This window comes from Musa acuminata, chromosome BXJ3-8, assembly GCF_036884655.1.
Source record: "Musa acuminata AAA Group cultivar baxijiao chromosome BXJ3-8, Cavendish_Baxijiao_AAA, whole genome shotgun sequence".
Classification (NCBI taxonomy): Eukaryota; Viridiplantae; Streptophyta; class Magnoliopsida; order Zingiberales; family Musaceae; genus Musa; species Musa acuminata.
Window position 1 is genome coordinate 41,063,092 of NC_088356.1, and position 23,089 is coordinate 41,086,180.

Here is a 23,089-nt window from a genome sequence, read left to right on the forward strand (position 1 = left end):
ATGCAAGAAGATTCAACACGATAGATGAAAGGGTAAAGCACGCAAGAAGGAAGGAAAGAAGAAAGGTTTCAACTCCCACTTTGGTTTGAATTCTAGATTTCAGACCTTTCGAGTCCAAACTTTTTTGTGTTGAATTAGAGATATATCCTTCCGAAATTTACAATTCCATCGGTTCCCTTTTTTATCTTTAAGATTCAGTGGGCAGGCCACATCAAGAGGGAGCAGTGGTAAATGCTTAGAATCTTGTGGTTTGTCTGCATTTAAGAGAGAACACATGCCTTGATTTCTTGTGCATGAAGCTCGAGGAATCAAATCCAGTGTTACTGTTTTCCTGATCTCCTTCTTTGTCATGTGGGCATCAGAAGCATCAGCCTGTTGGAGATACATTTTGGACATGTGAGGTGCAAGAAATTGTTTATTCCACTAAAAAAGGATAAAGAAAGAAGAGGACATGTGTGACCATGTCATCTTATATTTTTAATCTTGCATTTTTCTTGACTTTTAAGGAAATCCACATATTATACATATAAAGAATGAAATAGAAAGATTCCAAGTACATACCAAGAGACATAAATGTTTCACAAGAGGGCCTTACGATAGAAAAGATTAGATGATGATACGACACACCCCAAAAGAATAAAAAAATCCATCGAGACTTGCAACAAAAGTGGGAGAAATTAATTATTTTCACCTAAAATTTTTAGAGACAAAAAGGCTTACAGGAAATTCACATTACACACAGATTAGAGTGCAAAGTCAAATACATGAATCGTACCTAAAATTTCTTTGTTTTCTTCCCTCTTTTCTGACATCCCAAAAAGCATCATGTTCTCCTACACTGATCATTAAATCAACCACAGCCGTTTAATAAACCGTATATTTCACAACAATGATCCTACACTGATCCTCTGGCTTTTGACATGCAAATCATTTTTTTTCCAAAATAAGATGGTTAGTCTAACCTAAGTCTATCAGCACTAACATGAGTAGGAAGTCAGGTTTCATCCATATGTCATAATGACATTTAGGATACTGCGCCCAGCTGAATTCATAATCATAACCACTTGAAGAAACTTAGCCCACTCCCATTCTCCAAGACAGTTTCTTCGGATGAACCCGATGAGCTCTCCATGGTCTCCCCGGAGCTGCTGCCTTGATCAAGCCGCATGCGGTGAGCATTCTCAGCAATCCATTTGGCAACGTCGGGGGTCGACGCCCATTCTGTTAGGGCTGTGTTGGTCGACTCACGTGTGAAGTTATCCCAGTCTTTCTTGGAGAACTTTCTTACTGGCAGATTATGATAGGTTGAGTAGTAGTCCTTGTTCTGCCGTCTCCCTTGCCTGGAGGATGAGTAGCTCTTTCCTGCTGTAACAAATATGAAAACAATCCAACTTCAGAACTCATGGACCCTGGATTATTACATGCAAATAAAAGAGGGCTTCCAAGTGCCATCAATTTTGCGATAGTCAAAACATGCTAGTATCAACTAAATGCAGACATGCTCGGGCAAGATGCTTTGATATGTGTAGTGAACAAGCATCTTGAAGTCTCAACTCTGTAAACAAAGAAGGTGCAGTGATCCAACCGCAAAATGAAAGTCCTTCCAACCATGTATTACTGCATTGAGAAAGATGTTCTTGCAGACGTGCAGAACATGTATGAATAAGAACACCCCAGCAATGCTTATATCTAATTGTACCTTGATACGGTGACAGAGACATAGAAAATGGGCTTGAGCTTCCCCAAAATGCCCTTCCGGGCTCTTTCTTAGATATAGGACTCAAGAATTCAGCCTGCCTATTATAAGGTGACTGCCTAGCCTTTTGCTGCCATAGACTATGATTCTTCACCGGTGCTTGCCGCCTGAAGGAAAACCATGTTTTTCAGTGTGTTGAACACAGCATAATCTTGACAAAACTATTTGTAATTGTACTTACCACTTCTTCGAATTAATAAGAGAACTGAAGTTCCAACAAACAGCCAACGCAGCCAATGCCAAAGGGACATCAAGAGTGCTCTAGAAAGAAAAGTAACAAAGGTAAATGTTTAGCAGACAATTAGATAAAGGAAATAGCTAGTAAGAGAATGGTGATGATGAAAACATGCATTGCTGATGGGATGTTTGATCATGGTAGGATTATTTTACAACAATTCCTCCATCTTTTTCCTATTATATGAACTGCATGTTTTCCTATTCAATAGTTTAAGGCAAGCCTCTCACGTCAGAAAAACATTAGCAATGATAGAAATGAGAGAGAACACAAGTAAAGCTTGATACACTTAAAAGATGAACCTTCACATGAATTATTGGTCAATAAGTCCGCACTCAACATTCAATATTGTTCCAACAACATACAAGGTCAGCACTTTCAAGATAGGGATAGTTCCGCACTCAAAACTTCTTCAGAATGCTTAGGTTTTAGTTTACCAGTAATACTGACAAAAAGAATTCATGTCTTCATAGTTCTAGATTACAGGACAAGTAGTTGATGATGAACATTTCACAAATTCAAGGGTAAAAAAAACAAAAAGGAATCAGATGATCAAAGAGTAGGAAAGCTTACTGAATGAACACCAATCAAGCAACTCATCATATAATCAAGCAGCCAAGCATGTTCTTGAGCACTTAGCAAAATAGAAAAGAGAGATCAGAGCTTTGAACTCTCAAAAGGAGATCAATTTCATGCCCCACAACAATAGGCCAAGAAAAAAGATTCTGGAGGCTGCATATATAAAATCCTCCAATTGAATAAGACCATGCCACGTTGCATGCCAAAAATGTGCTAGCCTCTTTTTGGCATGCCACTTGCCACATGGTTGTATCATGTCTCTCCTTGCTAGTCCAACAAGACTCACTTGACACCATCCTCAAATAAGAATACCTAGTATATCATAATTATAGTGGTTGCTAATATACTGAATCCACCGTGGCAATTGGGTTGTGGGGCATCAAATCTTACATTAGATTGTGATGACATGTTCACCCTTGATACTACCAAATGGTAAAGTCTATTTTCGAACAAATTTGTTGTTACAAAAAAATGCACATTTTTAATGAACAATCTGAAGCAACTAACACATAAAGATACTGCAAAAGTTAGCTTACTACATAAATGAACCATTTCAAGAAATAACATAGAGCTTAAGGCATGATGCATGAATTGATCATGAAGAACATACCTGGAGGATAAATACAACCCCAGTAAAACGCATTGCCCACTTCACAAACTGTGCTATGCCAGCATCTACAGTTCCATCTTCAGAAAGGACAAATTTTCGCACTATCCAGTAACCCAAAGCTGCTCCTGACAAGATTACTCCCACTACTATAAAAACTGAAACCTGTAATTGAGAGAAATTAGCAAATAAAACTTCAAGGCCAAAAACATTGTAAGAGGTGTTAGCAAATAAAAGTTCAAGGCCAAAGACATTCTAAGAGGTGTTAAAACTAATAACATTCATGATAATGTAAGCAGATATCAAACAACTTCTACTACCATAAAGGCTGGCGTCAACTAAAAATTTGCTGTTAAAATAATCAAGCACATGTGAGCTTCGATCAGAAATCAACTATGTCGCTCGGACTTGCATATGAAATGTTGGATGTGATACAGACCCCAAAGGTTGACATGGCTTAACCTCTAATTTAATATATTTAGATACAATTTAAAGGAAATCAAGTCTAAAATACAGTACAGGGATAAACAAAATGTTTGGAGATAAACATTTATATATTAATATGATCTAAGATGCATTTATCATAATTTGAAACATGTTAAATTTTTATAATACTATTGAAAATATTATTTTTTCCCTTCATCTTCTCTTCTGTTTTCTCTTTTCCTTTCCAGTCCCTTCTCCTCAAGTCTTCTCCATTCCTCTTTCTCTCTTCTTCTCTTCTCTCATCTCATCCTCTTTGACTCTTCCATTGCTATTGTAAAGGTTGTTGTGATCACTTCTACTGAAAATGTTGGTGTAATCACTTCTGTTAGTGTAAACACCTTTTTTTTTCTTAGCCGTGACCCGAGAGGTCGTCTCGGCTCGTTCGGGGGTCCGAATAGCGGGGATCTCCCTGGGGCGATGCGCGCTTCCACCGGGGCGGTCGGGGCGGCCTCGGGCTCGGGGCGATGCAGCGACTTCCTCCGGGTGGGGATCCCTTGGCTGCGCGTCCCGGACGGGAGTCCTCGGCTTGATACCTGCACAAAGGTCGAGTCGGCTTGACCCGACCCCTCCGACGATTAAGTTAGAGAGATGCGGTGGCGGTTGTTCGGGAGGTTCAGCCTGCCTTCTTCCCTCTGGCTTGAGGACGTTTATAGGGGAACTCGGCATTATCGGGCACGCCATCCCGTCGGTCGGGGCCGTATCTCTGATGGCGTCCGACATCGTCGAGAGTCTTGCGTATGGGACCGGGGAATCACAGGGTATGGGCGAGCTTCAACCGCTACCTACTTCAGTCTCGTCCTACTGTGCTGGGTTGACTGATGGGCTAGGGGCTCAGTGAGGCTGGCGTCCGGACGCAGATCGTTGCCCACGTTGCTCTTCCTGGGGCGCCGCGCCTGTCCACGTGCGGGGGGCGTTGTCGGGAGTGGGGTTTACCATTTTTTGCCATATCATATCCCCCCCCCAAAGGAAGCCATGGCTCGGCACCGGTCGGTGGGGATTTGAGGCGTGGCTTTGATCGGTAAGCGGCGGTGTTCTTCGTGGTTCACGATTGAGGCACAGGTTCGGGGCAAGTAGGCCACGCTGCGTAGGTGCTTAGTGCGGCATGAGATCGGGGAATGTGTCTCGGGCGCGGTGGCCGCGCCGAGGATGTGGTCTTGGGAGCATGTGGCCGAGGAGCACGTCTCGGGCGGGCTGACCGCGCCGAGGAGGTCTCGGGGACATGCGGCCAAGGAGCATGTCTCGGACGGGCGGGGCGCGCCGAGGAGGTGGTCTCGGGGACATGCGGCCGAGGAGCACGTCTCGGGCGGGCTAGCCGCGCCGAGGAGGTGGTCTTGGGGGACACGCGGCCGAGGAGCACGTCTCGGGCGGGCTGGCCGCGCCGAGGGGGTGGTCTCGGGAGACATGCGACCGAGGAGCACGTCTCGGACGGGCGGGCCGCGCCGAGGAGGTGGTCTCGGGGGACACGCGGCCGAGGAGCACGTCTCGGGCGGGCTGGCCGCGCCGAGGAGGTGGTCTCGGGGACATGCGGCCGAGGAGCACGTCTCGGGCGGGCTGGCCGCGCCGAGGAGGTGGTCTCGGGAGACATGCGACCGAGGAGCACGTCTCGGACGGGCGGGCCGCGCCGAGGAGGTGGTCTCGGGGACATGCGGCCGAGGAGCACGTCTCGGGCGGGCTGGCCGCGCCGAGGAGGTGGTCTCGGGGACATGCGGCCGAGGAGCACGTCTCGGACGGGCTGGCCGCGCCGAGGAGGTGGTCTCGGGAGACATGCGACCGAGGAGCACGTCTCGGACGGGCGGGCCGCGCCGAGGAGGTGGTCTCGGGGGACACGCGGCCGAGGAGCACGTCTCGGGCGGGCTGGCCGCGCCGAGGAGGTGGTCTCGGGGACATGCGGCCGAGGAGCACGTCTCGGGCGGGCTGGCCGCGCCGAGGAGGTGGTCTCGGGAGACATGCGACCGAGGAGCACGTCTCGGGCGGGCTGGCCGCGCCGAGGAGGTGGTCTCGGGGACATGCGGCCGAGGAGCACGTCTCGGGCGGGCTGGCCGCGCCGAGGAGGTGGTCTCGGGAGACATGCGACCGAGGAGCACGTCTCGGACGGGCGGGCCGCGCCGAGGAGGTGGTCTCGGGGACATGCGGCCGAGGAGCACGTCTCGGGCGGGCTGGCCGCGCCGAGGAGGTGGTCTCGGGGACATGCGGCCGAGGAGCACGTCTCGGACGGGCGGGCCGCGCCGAGGAGGTGGTCTCGGGGACATGCGGCCGAGGAGCACGTCTCGGGCGGGCTGGCCGCGCCGAGGAGGTGGTCTCGGGGGACACGCGGCCGAGGAGCACGTCTCGGGCGGGCTGGCCGCGCCGAGGAGGTGGTCTCGGGGACATGCGGCCGACGAGCACGTCTCGGGCGGGCTGGCCGCGCCGAGGAGGTGGTCTCGGGAGACATGCGACCGAGGAGCACGTCTCGGACGGGCGGGCCGCGCCGAGGAGGTGGTCTCGGGGACATGCGGCCGAGGAGCACGTCTCGGGCGGGCTGGCCGCGCCGAGGAGGTGGTCTCGGGGGACACGCGGCCGAGGAGCACGTCTCGGGCGGGCTGGCCGCGCCGAGGAGGTGGTCTCGGGGACATGCGGCCGAGGAGCACGTCTCGGGCGGGCTGGCCGCGCCGAGGAGGTGGTCTCGGGAGACATGCGACCGAGGAGCACGTCTCGGACGGGCGGGCCGCGCCGAGGAGGTGGTCTCGGGGGCATGCGGCCGAGGAGCACGTCTCGGGCGGGCTGGCCGCGCCGAGGAGGTGGTCTCGGGAGCGGTGGGGCAAGATCATCGTTGTTTTTAGGCGCTGAGAAGTCGCAGTGGCCGTTCTCCACGCCGTTCCCTGCAGCGGCTTTTGGGTCCGCATTTATGATGGAGTGTTCGTTGGTCTTCCCTGACGCGAGTGGGTGTGCGGATGAGCTGTCGGCCGCCAGGGGGAGACGAAGGGACGTCTCTGTTGGCGGGCTTTTTCTTACATGAATGGTGCGCTCTGCCCGTTTTACGATTTCTGCTGCTAAGTCTTGGACCTCGTCATTCCTCTTTGCCATCACGCCTTCTCCTCTCCTACGCCACCATCCCACAGTTGCTTCCTCGTCGTCTCCCTTGTTCGTTCCAAAAGCCGGTAAGGATGTCCTTCTCACCCGTCTCCCCACCTTCGCCCCTCGATAGAGTCCGGGAGAGCAAGCCTCCGTCTTCCCCAGACGAGGAGGCGGCGCGAGCCCTTGAGGCTCTGCTGTGGCCGCACGACCTCGACTCGGTGGTGAGCGGGTCGTCGCTGGAAAAGCTCCGGGAGCGTTATTACATCCCGGAGGAGTTTGTCCTGGTTGCCCCTGATCCGGGGCAGCGGTCATACGACCCGATCCCCCGTGGTTTCGCGCTGACCCAAGATGCCCTAGAGGCCGGGCTGCGCCTCCCGCTTCACCCTATTATCGTTTCCTGTCTCTCCTTGTGGAGGATTTCGCCTTCTCAGGTGGCGCCTAACTCATGGCGCTACCTAGTAGCGTTCTTGGGGGAATGTTACTATGCTAACATCACCCCTACGCGAAACCTCTTCCTTTCTTGTTTCCGCCTTCTCAAGGGGCCGGGGGGCTATTTCGTATCAGCCCGGTCCGGCTTTCGCGTCGGGGGAGCCCCTTCGAGCAACAAAGGGTGGAAGGGGCGGTTTTTCTATGTTAGCTGGTCGGAGGATTGGGGCTTCGGAGTTCGGTGGGCGGTGAGGGCGATAGATAACACCCTCCCGGACTTGAGTGGCGAGGAGCGTCGGGACCTGAAGAAGCTTCGGGCAGTCCTTCCTGGCTCTCAGGCCCTCCGAGTTATGACCGAGGAGTGGCTGGCCGAGGCGGGTCTCAGTCCGGCTTTCAGGGGTATGTCTATAGCGGGTGTTCTTCGCGTCTTGTATGTTTTATTTGTTTCCACAGTTCGTGACGGTTTTGTTTGTCTCCTTTGTAGGAATGAAGCTCTTGTCCCTTCGTGGTGGTCGCTCTTCGTCGGCTTCTTCCCCACGCCAGTCCGCTGCTTCCCCTCCGCGTTCCTCAGCCGACCCGTTGCCCGGTTCGGCGGGTGCCCCATTGGAGATCCCCGAGGGACGTCCGTCAAAAAAGGCGAGGACGACGGGTCCTGGGAAAACCAAGTCGGGGGCCGCTCCTCAAACAATCGTGGGCGCCAAGCGGACCACTCGGGACGAGGGGCCTTCCCGATTTGAAGGGCTTGGCCTGGGGGCGGCCGGGAAGAGGGCGGACCTGCCCACAGTGGACGATCTGTGCGGGCTACGCACGGGGGCCGACGAGCCCCTATGGGCAGCCGTGATGGGCGAGCTTCCGACAGGGGAGGCTTCCGACCCGCTGGTTGCCCGATGGAAGGGGCTGTCCCGAGGGGACAAGGTATGGGCCGGGGGAGATCCCTCGGCCGCCTTTCTCCGAGGCGTGCTCCACCCCGACCTGGCTCGGGACCTGTACACCCTACCCTCGGAGGTCATGCTCAACAAGGCGGGGAGGTTTCTGACATTGGTAAGCATTTCGCTGATCCCCGGGCGTCCCTGCGACCGCGCGCTGACCCTTATTTTCTTGTGGCAGGGTCTCCATTATTCGACGGCACTGATGGACCGAGTGCGTGATGCTGGCCAGATAATCTGGGACTTCAGCGAGCGCAACTCCGAGCTGTGTCGTCAGCTAGAGGAGATTCGGGCCGGGTCGGGCCCCGAGGCGGTAGCGGCTGCGGAAAAACGCGCGACCGACTCGGAGGAAGAGGTGGCGCGCCTACGAGCAGAGCTCGAGCGGTCGGGCGATTCGGTCAAGGAGCTCCAGGAGTTCCTCCGTTTGGATCGGGCCGAGCTCCGCCAGTCGAAGTCAGAGGCGCTTGGTCTCTCTAGGAGGGCGGAGAAGGCCGAGGCCGAAGCCCGCGCTGCTTCCGAGGCGTTGGCTGAGGAGGTTCGCCTCCGCCCGTCAAAGGACAAAAAGGCGATCGAAGCCTACAAGAAGTCCGAGAATTTTGAGCTCGGACTGACCCGAATGGGGCGAGTATCCTACGAGTATGGATACAGAATCGCCTTGGGTCGCTTCGGCTCGTGTCCTCCCGGCTCCGAGGTGGAAAGGGATCCGTTCGCCTCTCACCCTGTGGACCTGGAGGTGGACATGCCGGAAGATGTGCCGTTTGACGACCGCCCGAAGACTCCGGGAGAGCAGTGAGGGTCGTTTTTTGTATGTCGGGGTCGAGGGTGTGAGGGTTTTGTGTATAGGTTTTGGCTTCTGTATCCCCTCCTTTTTAATAAGATGATCTTTTTCCCTGATTTCCAGTGCTTGCGTAGCGCCTGCGTCTTTAGACGAAATATTTCCGAAGGTTTTGTATGTTCCAAGTCCGGGGCACGGGGTCGCCATCCATTGTTGCGAGTCGGAACGTTCCCGGTCGGGGTACTCCGATGACCCGATAGGGTCCCTCCCACTTTGGGGCCAATTTCCCCCTTACTTGGGTTGGGTGGCTGACCTCGATTTTGCGCAGGACCAAGTCCTCTAACTTTATCGATCGGGGTCGCACGCTCCGGTTGTAGACCCTTGCCACGGCTCTTTTGTAAGAGAGAGCTTTCTGGTGTGCGTTGGCCCGTCTTTCCTCGAGCAGGTCCAGGTTTGATCGGAGTCCTTCGCCCGAGGCTTCTTCGCTGTAGCCTGCCGTCCGCGGAGTCGGGACGGTTACCTCAGATGGTAACACGGCCTCGGTCCCGAACGTGAGGCTATAGGGAGACTCCCCGGTCGGGGTCTTGGGGGTGGTGCGAAGCGCCCACAGGACGCTCGGGAGCTCGTCGATCCAAGCCGATCGGGTAGCGGATACCCTTCTCTTGAGTCCGTCGACGATGGACCGGTTGGTTACTTCAGCCAGCCCGTTCGCCTGGGGGTAAGCCACCGAGCTGAACCTCAGTTGAATTTTGTGTTTGGCGCAAAACTCTTGGAATTTCCTGCCGGCGAACTGAGGTCCGTTGTCGGTGACGATGGACTGGGGCAGGCCGAAACGAGTTATGAGGTTTCTCCACACGAATCTTTCTACTTGCGACTCCGTGATGGTTGCTAGGGGCTCGGCTTCGACCCATCTGGTGAAGTAGTCCACTCCCACGATGATGTACTTCCGCTGGCCGGAGGCGGGCGGGAGAGGCCCGAGTATGTCCAGTCCCCACTGCGCGAATGGCCAGGCACAGTCGACGGGGGTGAACAGGACCGCCGGCCGCCGGGCGGTGCGGGCGTGCTCCTGGCACGAGCCGCATCGCCGCACAAAAGCTTTCGCGTCCTGGCGCATGGTTGGCCAGTAGTATCCCTGTCGGAGTACCTTGTGCGCCAGGGCTCGTTCGCCTATGTGCTCCCCGCAGGCCCCTTCATGCGTGTCGGACAGAACCATCCGGGCTTCGCCCGGCTCCAGGCAGCGCAAGAGGGGGCGCGAGAAAGACCGCTTGTACAGCCGTCCTCCTTCCTCGGCGTACCACGCCTGCGTCCGACGCAAGCGCCGAGCTGTAGTCGCATTGTCGGGCAGGGTTCCGTCCTGCTTGAAGCGTAACATCTCCTGTACCCAAGTTGCCGGCGCGTCGTGGGCGACGGTGGCGACGACCTCAATGGCTCGGCGGGGGAGTTCTTCGGTCTCGGGTCGAGCCCAGGGGGCCGGGCCGGACGCCAGTTTAGCCAGGGTGTCGGCTCGCTGGTTCTCGCCCCTGGGAACATTCGACAATTCAAAATGGGCGAACTTGGCGGCAAGGCTTTTTACCTGTGCTACGTATTTCGCCATAGTCGGGTCCCGAGCCTCGTATTCGCCGCCGAGCTGCCTAGCCACCAGCTGCGAGTCGGTGATGACGCGTATGTCGGTCACCCGCATTTCCAGTGCCAACCGGAGCCCCGCCAGGAGGGCCTCGTATTCTGCCTCGTTGTTGGTGGCCCTGAACCCGAAGTGGAAGGAGCGCTCGATCGAGCGGCCGTCAGGTGTTACCAGTACCAGGCCCGCGCCGGCGCCTTTTGCGTTGGCCGAGCCATCTACGTGGAGGGTCCACGCGTCACGCGGTGGCTCGAGTTCTTCGCCTGTATTCGGGGTTAGCTCCGCGATGAAGTCTGCCACGGACTGGGCTTTGATGGCGGTCCGAGGTATGTACTGTATGTCGTGCTCGCCGAGCTCCACTGCCCATTTGAGGAGACGCCCTGCAACGTCGAATTTGGACAGAACGAGTCGAAGCGGCTGATCAGTTATTACCTCTATCGGGTGGGCCTGGAAGTAAGGGCGGAGCTTCCGCGCCGACAGGACGAGCGCCAGCGCCAGCTTTTCGATCGGCGGGTAGCGTTCTTCTGGCCCGCTCAGCATGTGGCTGACGTAGTAGACCGGCAGTTGATCGCCGGAGATTTCTTTGACTAGAACCGAACTGACCGCGTGCCGGGAGACGGCAAGGTAGAGACTCAACTTCTCCCCCGGGGAGACCGAAGCGAGTCGAGGGAGACTGGCCAGGTGTAGCTTCATCTGCTCGAAGGCCCTCTCGCATTCCGCCGTCCATCGGAAGTTCTTCGGATCCTTCAGGGCCTGGAAAAAAGAGTGGCAGCGATCTCCCGATCGGGAGAGGAAACGCGATAAAGCGACCAGCCTCCCATTAAGGCGCTGCAGGTCTCGGATCGTCCGAGGAGGCTGCATGTCGATGATGGCCTGTATCTTTTCTGGGTTGGCGTCAATCCCTCTCTCGTGTATGATGAATCCGAGGAATTTTCCCGAGGTTACGCCGAAGGCGCACTTGGCGGGGTTGAGGCGCAGGCCGAACCTCCGCAGAGTGTCGAATGCTTCTGCCAAGTCGGAGGGATGAGCCTCCGCCGTTCGGCTCTTTACGATCATGTCGTCGACATATACCTCTATATTTCGACCGATCTGGTGCGCGAACATCTTGTTCACCGCCCTCTGGTAGGTTGCCCCGGCATTTTTCAATCCGAACGGCATAACTTTGTAAAAATATATCCCCTGCTCGGTGAGGAAGGCCGTGTGTTCTTGGTCTTCGGGTGCCATCCTGATCTGGTTGTACCCGGAGAAGGCGTCCATAAACGAGAGCCGGGCGTGGCCGGCCGTGGCGTCGACCAGCTGGTCGATCTTCGGCAGGGGGTAGCAATCTTTTGGACAAGCATTGTTGAGACTGGTGTAGTCAACGCACATCCGCCAGCTTCCGTTAGGTTTTTTGACAAGGACTACATTGGAGAGCCACTGTGGGTAACTCGCTTCTTCTATGAAACCGACCGCCAGGAGCCGGTTTACTTCTTCTCGGATGGCCAGCTGTCGATCCGGGGCCTGCCGCCTGGGCCTCTGTTTCACCGGGCGGGCTGTCACGGACAAACTTCTCAACAAGATGTTGGATGTAATGCTTATGTGTGTCCGTGTCTTTTGGCATGTTCATGCCCTGTATAGAATGTAAAGGGGCGGCCGAAGGCTTATAAGTCCCATTTTAGTTGGGTGGTGGCCTCTTTAGGCTTGTAAATAAAGGTTGTGTCATGTGGACACGTGCGAGAGCTTTTCGGTCTGTAATGGACCATTTTACCCTTTGTTGTGCCACTGTTCAGAGCTTGTAAAGTCTGTTTGTAATTTGCATTGTCTATGAAGTGTTTTTCGGACATGTTTGCTTGTGGATCCCGTTTGAGGCGTTCTCTCTAACCCGTTCTCTCTTTTGATGGTCCTAAGGGACAATGGGAGGCTTCGGGGAGGCTGACCTTTGCGGACGGACACGCAAGGGTGCTGCACGACTTAGGCAAAACCAGCTAAGTCCGTGTCATATGGTATCAGAGCGGGACAAGCACTCATAGAAACACTTGACATGCAAACGTGGAGGACCTAGCGGGGCTGCGTTGAGGGCAGTCAGCACACGCGCGACCGTTTGAGGGAAAACGGGCATGGAGATGTAGGGAAAGGAGTCGCTCAGAGGAGCGGGCATCCGAGATTGGCATTCAGAGGAATGGCCAACCCTTCGCGCAAGAGGCACCACGAGAACAGGCAAGCTTGGAAGAATTTGGAGCGCACAAAGGTTGGGATGGCTGAGTTTGAGCTACGGCTCAACGTTGACAACTATACTTGATGGTGCTCTAGGCAAGCGAGGCGCTTGGCAAGAATGAGACCATCCAAGGTGGAATGAGTTGCTCAACGACCAAAAGAGTTATGCAAAGCTCACAGAGGTGAGGGGAATTGCTAACTCGAAGAATTTGGTACTCATGCAAGGGGCTTGTATGCGGACGATGGAATGTCCGTGGCCATCCCAAGGCGGCCGAGACTCGGCGCCATGGAGCATTGAAACTTTCTCTTCGGCATGCGAAGGATACGTCCGGAGGAGGCTGAAGTGTGCAACGAGTTCAGCATGTTGCTAGACCTTGAGGGGTGCAGTGGGGGCTGTATTGACGGGGAGTCGCAATCTAGCAAGTGTGTTTGCAGGAGGCAGAACAATGCACAGTTTGTTCAGCAGATCGGAGTAGTCCAAGGGGATGGGGGTCTCCGAAACGAAGAGAGATGTTGCTCCAACGGGATAGTTATCCAGGATGGATAAGTCTCGGCACTCCAGAGGGAGAATCATGTGAGACGGACTTCACATGTTGAGGAGGAGTACCTCACAAACAACAACTCCACGAAGCTCGATGGACTGAGCAAGCGGCGAGGAGTCGTCGCATGATCTCGCTCGAGAGAATGCATTGGTGGATGCATTGCGAGATCAAGTGGGGGAGCGACCTGAAGCAACTTAAATGAAGGCACACTTGGAGTCGATGTGGAGATCGGACTCAAGGGAGGGCTGACCCGTGGAATGGTGGGCGCGAGGGCCACCATCGACTCAATGCAGAAACGAGGAGCGGAGCAACTTGGGTGTAACTTGGCGAAGTACCAAAGCCGCATGAAGGGAGCCAGCAGAGAAGTTGGAACATGGAGCAGAGGCACAGTGCTTTCCTTAGACAGAGGTCAAGGACATGGAACTCTTGCAGAGGCAAGAGCAGGATCATGTTGTTCCATGGGTCCTTCATTCTGACGGAGTGGACTCATCTTGCATGGTGCCAAAGACGAAGGGAGCTTCGGGGCACATGCACCTTATCTCGGAGAAGCATTTGATGGAGGAACTAAGGCGACTCAATTTGCGGAGGCGAAGTTGGGTTCAGAAGGCCTTAGCACGGGGCAAGAGGACGCAGAGGCGGGTACTCTTGAAGAATATGCCACAGTGTTGCCATTCGAGTTGCTATGAAGGAAGCGGTGCGCAACGGAGATTGTGCTGGTAGGGGCAGAGGCCCAGGATCCAGACAATGGTGCACAAATTACAGTGAAGTCGGTGGACTTTGGGAGCTACTAGGCGACGGACTGTCCTAGAGCGGTGCTTCATCTAGGTGTGGCCCAAGAGTGGGTGGATGAAGGTCGATTGCCAAAGGAGCGAACAAAATCGAAGGTGGATGAGACCCTGCGATGTATTGGCAGAGGCCACACATGGAGGGTTCACAATTCGAGTTTATTCCCCAAGGATCAGAATGCAATGGAGATGTCACCAGGAGGCGACATGGTGCAGCGGATCGTGGTGGAACAGTTCGTGGCAATGCGATACACACGACAGTGTGTCCCGTGAGGGATGTGATCATATGGAGGTATGATCGGGAGCTACTGGGAGCTCCGCTTTGGTGAACAACACGACGGCAAGAAGGGCTATGGATTCAAGGAGTGAAGGCCATGGTACCGCAGAGGCGGGTCTTCCGGGCGTGCACCGAATTTTGCATCGGATGAAAACCTTGGTCATCAGCATATGGGGGCTGGGTTCCACCAAGGGAAAAGTTCGTATGCAAGTACCAGGGAGTCCCATGGGAGGGACTTGATCATGCAGAGGTATGATCGAAGCAGCTGGAGAGTTGGACTGCTCCAGAGCTCATATTCGCTTAAGGGAGCCCGGCAAGTCAGAGGACAAGGCCGAGTAAGCGAACGTTGCTACCAAGGAAGCTATGGAGAACAGAATCGGTGCAAACCCTACAATGCGATGGCAGAGGCCATGCATGGGAGTGCAGTCTGTCTTTCCATCGACCAAACAGACTGCTTGGAGAACACAGAGGTGTTGAAGCAGGGGGTCGAAAGGGGCGAGGAAGCGACGATGAGTCCAGAGGGACTTAGCTACCCAAAGTCAAGCAATCAGTTAGAATGGAGGTGGACTCAGAGGAGTGCCACGGAGACATCTCTACTGATCGTGAAGAAAAGGGATGCAGATGCGAGGTGACGGATAGTAGGGCCATGGGCATGGCAGCGCCATGGTACCGCAGAGGCGGGACTTCCGTCAAAGTCATTGATCCCTTGCTCTCACGGAGGGAGAGCGCTTGGTCGTGAAAGGGGCCGAGGAGGTGGAGCATGCAGAGGCAATCTCCAAGTACCGAGACAAGGCTGAAGGGCAGAGGCCAAGAAACTTCGTAAGACCGGTGTCAACAAGTTTCTCATCAAGATAGCCGTAAGTGAAGGACTTCGGGTCATGCAAGAGTGCACGACCAAGGAACGAAGCAAGCAGTACGCGGTGCTGTACCTTTGCTACTCAGTGGAGTAGGCGGCAGGGTTGATGGAGAAGACGGTACAATCCCAGAGGCGACCTCATCTATTAGAGAATTACTCCAAGTTGGGGTGGAAACTTCCTGCATTCCAGAAGTTCAATGGCTTTGAGAAGGTGAATCACAGTAACTAACTCAATGCAAGGAGTGCAAACACTTCAAGTGCTTCAGAAGTGTGAGCAAAGAGCAGGCGAAGGCCAGTAACCAGCTCGATGCATGAAGTACAACCTCGAGGAGGCGGGCGAAGTCAAGTAACCTTTGCCTTCTCAACTCTTAAGAGAATGGGCGAAACCGAGTACCCCAGTTCTCTTATCTATCCAGCAGAGGAGCTCTGCACAAGTTCAAAGACCCTTCGAAGATAATGGAAGACAATAGTTGTCAAATCCTCACCAACGGTGATCAGTGCTACTGAGAGTAGATTGTCCGCTTCATTTCCCAACGAAATGCCAATCGAAAGCGGAAGTGATGCGAACCTACTTGGATGTGACAACTAACTGAAAGAAGAGTCAATGGGCAGATTTTGTGGAGGAAGGACCCAAAAACTTCAGAAGTTTGCGAGGCGATGCTCGTTAAAGCTCCAACAAGCATCCACCCAGTTCAAGCAGCATGTGGGAATTTTGAGAGACTGGCGCAGTAAAGATGGTCTTTTCCTTCATCTGGGAGATCCGCAGGAATCAACAAGGATCAACACAACTCAGCCAACCCCACACCACAGTCAGAGTCATTGGTGAGTTGAAGCAGCATGGCGGATCAAAGTTCGACTACTCAAAAATAGCAGCGGAGAGCAGCTGGGAGCCAGGAGGCGCATTGCAGCTGGAGCAGAAGATTGAAGACTCAGCAAAGGCGAAGAGTTGCAGTGTTCACAAAGGCTTCGACGAGGACGTCGAAGGGATAAGTGGGGGAGAATGTCACGGACAAACTTCTCAACAAGATGTTGGATGTAATGCTTATGTGTGTCCGTGTCTTTTGGCATGTTCATGCCCTGTATAGAATGTAAAGGGGCGGCCGAAGGCTTATAAGTCCCATTTTAGTTGGGTGGTGGCCTCTTTAGGCTTGTAAATAAAGGTTGTGTCATGTGGACACGTGCGAGAGCTTTTCGGTCTGTAATGGACCATTTTACCCTTTGTTGTGCCACTGTTCAGAGCTTGTAAAGTCTGTTTGTAATTTGCATTGTCTATGAAGTGTTTTTCGGACATGTTTGCTTGTGGATCCCGTTTGAGGCGTTCTCTCTAACCCGTTCTCTCTTTTGATGGTCCTAAGGGACAATGGGAGGCTTCGGGGAGGCTGACCTTTGCGGACGGACACGCAAGGGTGCTGCACGACTTAGGCAAAACCAGCTAAGTCCGTGTCAGGGCGTCAGACGAGATGTTCAGGTGGTGCAGCGCGACCTCCGGACGGACTCCCGCTAGGTCAGCCGGCGTTCAAGCGAAGATGTCGGCGTTGGCCTGCAGAAGGCCGACAAGCTGCCGTTGTTCTTGTTCGGGCAGTCCCGACCCGATCTTGACTGTCTGGTCGGGTCTTCCTTCGACCAGTGGTAAGTCGATGGTGGATTCCTTCGGCTCGGGGCGGGGGGTCGGTTTTTTTTCCTCCCGGGGGTCCTCCAGTGGGGATTGGATCCTTGCTCTCTTGTTTAATGACACAGCGGTCAAATAGCAGCGCCTAGACTCCCAGGAGTTCCCCGCCACTTCCCCGACCCCGTCGTGGGTCGGGAACTTGATGGTTTGATAGTACGTTGAGATGACGGCTCGGGTCCTGTTGAGGGTTGGCCGTCCCAGGATGGCGTTGTATGCCGTGGGGAGGTCGACCACCAGAAAGGAGGTCATCACCGTTTTTGCCTTCGGGAAGGCTCCCAAAGTCAGGGGCAGGGTGATGACCCCTAGTGACGAGATCGAGGCGCCGGTGAACCCCGTGAGTGTTGAGCACATCGGCTTCATGTTCTCCTTTACCAGGCCGAGCTTTTGGAAGGCGTCCCAATATAGTATATCGGCCGAGCTTCCAGTGTCGACCATGATCCTTCTTACTTGCGCGTTGGCAATTCTGGCTGATATTACCAACGCGTCATCATGTTCGGCTGGTTCAGGTTCCCCGGTTGGGAAGGTGACTTCGGGACCCTTTTCACGTTTGAAAGCTTCAACCCGGGAGGCCCTGACGTATGCCTTTCCACCCGCCATGGAACTCCCTCCGGACGCTGGCCCGCCGGTTATGACATCTATGTGCCGCTCGATGGGGCCCTCCGGGCGTGGCGAGAGCTCCTTATCTGGTCGGAGGTATGAGCCGAGGTGTCCTCGACGGATGAGCTCTTCAATTTGCCTTTTTAATTCTCGGCACTCCTCGGTGTCGTGACCAGGCTGCCGGTGGAAACGACAGTATTTAGAGCGGTCCGCGAGTTCGCGCGGGCTCCTCATCGGGTAGGGGTCTTTGAGAAGGCCTTTCTCCTTAATATGGAGAAATATTTCGGTCCGAGAGGAGTTCAGGCCCGGGGGAGGGGACCTAGGTACCGTGTCGTTGAGGCCGCCGGCCCTGCGTCGGGAGGTAGCGGGCTGTTGTTGTTGGGACTGCTCTGGCTTGACCCTCTTGCGCTCGTCGCGCTTTCCGACCATCCATGCCTCGACAGCGATGTACTGGTTCGCGCGTTGCAACATTTCGGGAACCGAGGTGGGGGGTCGCTCCACCAGAGACCAGAAGAATCGGGTGGGGCGCAGGCCCATCATGAATGCCTGCATCATCAAAGAAGGGTGAGCATCGGACAGTCCGCGGATTTGTGTGGTGAAGCGGTTCACAAAGTGAGAAAGGGGCTCATCCTCCCTCTGGTTGAGCCCTAGGAGCATTGCCACCGACGGCTTCGGTTTGGCATGAGCCAGGAAGTTAAGCTCGAAGTCCCTAGCCAGCTGGTCGAAAGAGGCGATGGTCGCGGTCTTCAGATTGCTGTACCATGCCCGAGCTGGGCCCCGCAGGGTTGTCGGGAACGCCCGGCACATCAGGGCGTCGGACGTCCCGTATAGCGCCATTTGGGCGCGAAAAGCAGCCACGTGGTCCGCCGGATCGGTGGCACCGTCATAGGCATCTAATGACGGGAGTCGAAAATGCGGCGGGATTGCTTGCTCTTGAATCTCGGGGGTGAAGGGGGACCCCTGGTGTTGTTCGGCCCCCGGGTCTCCCCTGGTCTGGCGGACCTCACGTTGCACCTCGTCCAGCCGGCGGCCCACGAGGCATAGCTGGGCCCACAGGCCCTCCGTCGAGTCTGAAAGTGGGGCTGCGGGCGTCGGGCGCGCCGTCGGATCCTCCGCTCCTCGGCTCCCGAGCTGAGTCGATCGGCCTAGAGGCGAAGCGGGAGACTCGGGGAGTGGTGCGGGGTTTTGGGTGGCGGACCGTTGCCGTGGAGGAGGTAGAGTTGAATGTGAAGACGTCGGGGGAGGGACCAGCGGGATGATGGTCTGCATCACTCCCGCAAGAGCCCGGACCTGGTGCGTGAGATCGTGGAAGGCTTCGGGCGGTACGGGCGACGGGCCGCCGGGATTTGCGACGGGCGGCGATAGACCCGGGTCGTTGAACAATCGCCAGTAGCGCTCCGAGATCGCAGCGGGGCGCTCGTCTCGGACCCCTCCCTGTTGGGGATGCTCATCCATTGCGTCGGTCGGGTGCGACCGGATGGTCGGGGGTTCGTCGGAGTGAGCCTGTTGATCGCCTGTTATTCGGACCGGCCCTCCTTCTAGCGCCATTATGTTAGTGTAAACACCTTTTTTTTTTCTTAGCCGTGACCCGAGAGGTCGTCTCGGCTCGTTCGGGGGTCCGAATAGCGGGGATCTCCCTGGGGCGATGCGCGCTTCCACCGGGGCGGTCGGGGCGGCCTCGGGCTCGGGGCGATGCAGCGACTTCCTCCGGGTGGGGATCCCTTGGCTGCGCGTCCCGGACGGGAGTCCTCGGCTTGATACCTGCACAAAGGTCGGGTCGGCTTGACCCGACCCCTCCGACGATTAAGTTAGAGAGATGCGGTGGCGGTTGTTCGGGAGGTTCAGCCTGCCTTCTTCCCTCTGGCTTGAGGACGTTTATAGGGGAACTCGGCATTATCGGGCACGCCATCCCGTCGGTCGGGGCCGTATCTCTGATGGCGTCCGACATCGTCGAGAGTCTTGCGTATGGGACCGGGGAATCACAGGGTATGGGCGAGCTTCAACCGCTACCTACTTCAGTCTCGTCCTACTGTGCTGGGTTGACTGATGGGCTAGGGGCTCAGTGAGGCTGGCGTCCGGACGCAGATCGTTGCCCACGTTGCTCTTCCTGGGGCGCCGCGCCTGTCCACGTGCGGGGGGCGTTGTCGGGAGTGGGGTTTACCATTTTTTGCCATATCAACTTCCATTGCTAAGATCACTGAGATGTTGGTATGATCACTTCTACTGAAAATTGCTATTGTAAAGGTTCAGCATGGATTCCGAGTACAAAAGCAAATAAATGAACTATGGTCAATATTTTATTATGTTCAAAATATAAATAATTGATACAAACATATAATTGTCTCATCTATAGTAAAAAGATCATTATTAACAAAACACATGAGTTCCCGAAAATGTCCACCAAATATACCTAAGTATCCTAAAATACCTGATATATATATATATATATATATATATATATATATATATATATATATATATATATATATATATATATACATATATATATATATATATATATCAAGATGTATCCTGCAAGTGCCCTAACTGAGACATACATGATATTAATAAGAAAAGCAATTTGAAATATCTGTGTTACAATCTTTCATACACTAGTACACAAGCAGCACTAAAATGAAAAATGAATCAACAAAGGGCAAGACAGTCATACAGAATATTCCCCAAAGCATAGTAGTAAAACTCCATATTAACAGTATCATGAAAATAAATGCTTACAGGATTATGCAACTCTTCACTCAAGCCAAAAGTAACAAGAACAGAATTGACAAATGTGGAGAAGTAGTGTGCAATAAATGAACCAACACCCACCTGCAAGAAACACAAAAGTAAGCAGGGCTTTATCCAGAGGAAAATATTTTGGAATAAATAAAGTTTGCCGTAGTAAAAATCTAAAGCATGTAAAAGCAAAATTGGGCAATAGCATGGAAGGAAACCCTTACAATAGATCCACAGATTGTGAAGTATAGGATGCTTTTCCTGCCTGTGGGTAGTAACTTCATCCCCTATATCATGCATGCAAAAAATGGGTCAACATATTTTAAACAACAGAGAGCAAAATGTAAAATTGTCACTCTATTAATCAGTATCATAAGTAAAATATAATGTAAGACAAGAAATTAGTGAGAACCACCACCTTCAGGATGACCTAAGATATATAAATTACCTTTGCAAGCAAATAAGAACTTACAAATTCTACAAATAAAAACAACACAACCCTGCTTACTCACATAAAATATCCAATAAGGATCATGGTGAGTATGTATTGTTTTTAACACAAGACTCTTGAAGAAGAAAACAGGTAGCAAAGGTGAAAAACAGACAAGCATTGTTTCCTGAAACAGCTATAGTCCAACCAATCCAAGAATAAACCAGGATCATACCACTAAAACTTTTACAACTAGCTTATTATATTAAGATACCAGTAATAGTGTAGGTTATAACCAAAAGACACATCATATGTGTAATTGAATGATTCTAAAATGATATTTATAGGATCAGGAACATGAAAAGTCAGTAAATACAGCATCTTTCCTGTCAAAAGCTTTATAACAAACATCTCTTATACAAACATCAAATTATGCAGAATTAACCACTTGCAACAATAAACTCAGTTCCAATTTCCATTTTAAACATCCCTTGGATATTTCACCAAGATTACCAAAATCCATTTTCAAACCTATCCCTCAATTTTCTCCATCTTTGTGGCCATAAGTTCACATTTTCTAAGATACAATGGATCCATTGATATCTCCAATCTAGCTAAAGATTACTATCTATCAGTTTACTGCATTTGTTCTTAACTGAAACCAAGTCCAAACTTACCCATACATGCAGCAAAAAAGCATATGAAACTTATGATTAATTCTTTATAATGATCTGCCAACAAGATTCCATAGCGCAACTTAACATGTAAAAATCTATTCTATTAGTTTCACAATTTAGATTCATGGCCTACAAATCTAGAGATGTCCAATTTCCAAGTTGGAGGAATCACATTCAAATATTAACAGCAAAGTACCTGAAACAGAATGATCAAAACAACAAGAAGAACTCCTAAGGCCATTGAACTGCTGTAATAGAAAGGCACCCAATTGCTGACAGTAGGTGCCATGAGCAGCAAGAGAAATCCAAAACCAAGGCAAACCAGGCGCCACTGTTGAAGCTCTGCAAGTGCCAAAAAAAAGGGTGGGCTCTGAAGCTTATGTTATTTGATGAAAAAACAAAAACAAGTTCAAATGTATTATATGCATTTCATCACAGAAAGTGACAATACAACTAGGAAAAGAATGATTTACCTTCCTCGAGAGAAACTGCCAAGGAAGTAGATATTTTATCAATAGTTTTAACATCAATATATCTGTCATCATAGGGTGATATCACTGAACTCCATTGGTTGTCTCGAAGAGATTCCCACTTCTCCTCCTCACATTGACATAAACTAGTAGAAGCATTCCTGCAATGAGTTCCAAAACATGAAAACAATATTTTTCTAACAAATTGTTTTAACTCTGGATTTCATCCGAGATGGAAATGTCAGATGCTAACCAATGGAAGCAAACTCGTATCTTTCCTCCAAGTCTTTCAGGAATGGATTCTGAAACCTTCAAAGCAACACGTACAGAACTGGCATATGACTTGAGGTTCAACCTTGACATGCCAGTCACACGAACCCGCTGACATGAATGTCCAGCGTATGGCAATGAACTGAATTCTAAAACTGGATTTTCCAAATTAATGTCTGCATCAAATAGGACATTTGTATGTAAATAATGACTCCAACCAAAATGCTGCTAAAATAACAAACAGGATAGTTCAAGGAAACATAAGTAGCATAATGAAATTGTAATTGCCATCACAAGACAACCTTCCGTTAGGTTCTTGTAAATACCCCAGAAGAATGTTTATCTTTCTATCAGTAGTTCGAAGAAAAAGAAGAACATGCACATTTATGAAAGAACAGAAAGCCAAGTGAACGAAACACTAGAGCGATCCGGTTGAATGCTTACCGATGGCAACGACATTGAATGACACGTTACCAAACTTCCAACAAAGAGCACTTCTTTGATGAGAATCCGCAAGCAGAATTCAAAAAATGGGAGAGACCATTTTGGATTTCGGGTGTTTGATATAGTGCTCAAACAAATGCAAATATCAGCGGAAACAGAAAACCCTAGAATGGATAAAACCACTCGAAAGATACGCCTAACAAGGAGGACACCATTCGAATCGTCCATCCGCGAGGTTTCTAAGGCAGGCGAACAACTTTTATCGCTTACTGAAGGGGATGGAGGCGTACGTACCTCGGAGAGGCGCTTCATCGCTCGAAGCAAGGACCAGCAGAGAGTCGTGAGAGAGAAGGGAGAGAAGGAGGTGGAGGACAAAAAAAGGGGAAGGAGAGGTGGTGGAACCCTTCATCGCCCTCTTCTCCGAGATCGTCTCCTCTCTTCCTAGACAGACGAGAGACGGTTGCGTGGAGGTGACGGCCCCCTATAGGCATTCGCGACGGTCGATTTGCTTACTCGTGACGCACCGACTCGTGAGCTTGACTCGGACCGGGTTTGAGTTTGCGAGCGACTCAAATCCAACTCAGGTCAGGATCGGATGATTTTCCCAATGGTGTATGCACAAAACATACATTTATTGAGCGTACGGTCGCATAAATCAGTGTAATATTAGGGCCAATACTT

At 52.3% G+C, this 23,089-nt stretch overlaps 1 protein-coding gene across 2 annotated transcripts; it reads right to left on the reverse strand.

Annotated features, from left to right (window-relative positions):
* Window positions 1–656: 656 nt before the first annotated feature.
* On the reverse strand, window positions 657–22,979 carry LOC135646145 (uncharacterized). Of its 2 annotated transcripts, none has more exons than XM_065165352.1 (10): window positions 22,703–22,979; window positions 21,948–22,140; window positions 21,698–21,855; window positions 21,421–21,566; window positions 20,342–20,404; window positions 20,118–20,210; window positions 3,181–3,342; window positions 1,938–2,017; window positions 1,700–1,863; window positions 657–1,362 (listed from the first exon to the last, which is right to left on the reverse strand). In XM_065165352.1, exons 1-10 carry the CDS (start codon window positions 22,815–22,817, stop codon window positions 1,055–1,057), a joined length of 1,482 nt encoding a protein of 493 aa, XP_065021424.1. In that variant the 5' UTR covers window positions 22,818–22,979; the 3' UTR covers window positions 657–1,054. The 2 variants fall into 2 exon arrangements, with proteins under 2 accessions (XP_065021424.1, XP_065021423.1); XM_065165351.1 differs by having other exon boundaries at window positions 657–1,365.
* Between the last annotated feature and the right edge of the window lie 110 nt (window positions 22,980–23,089).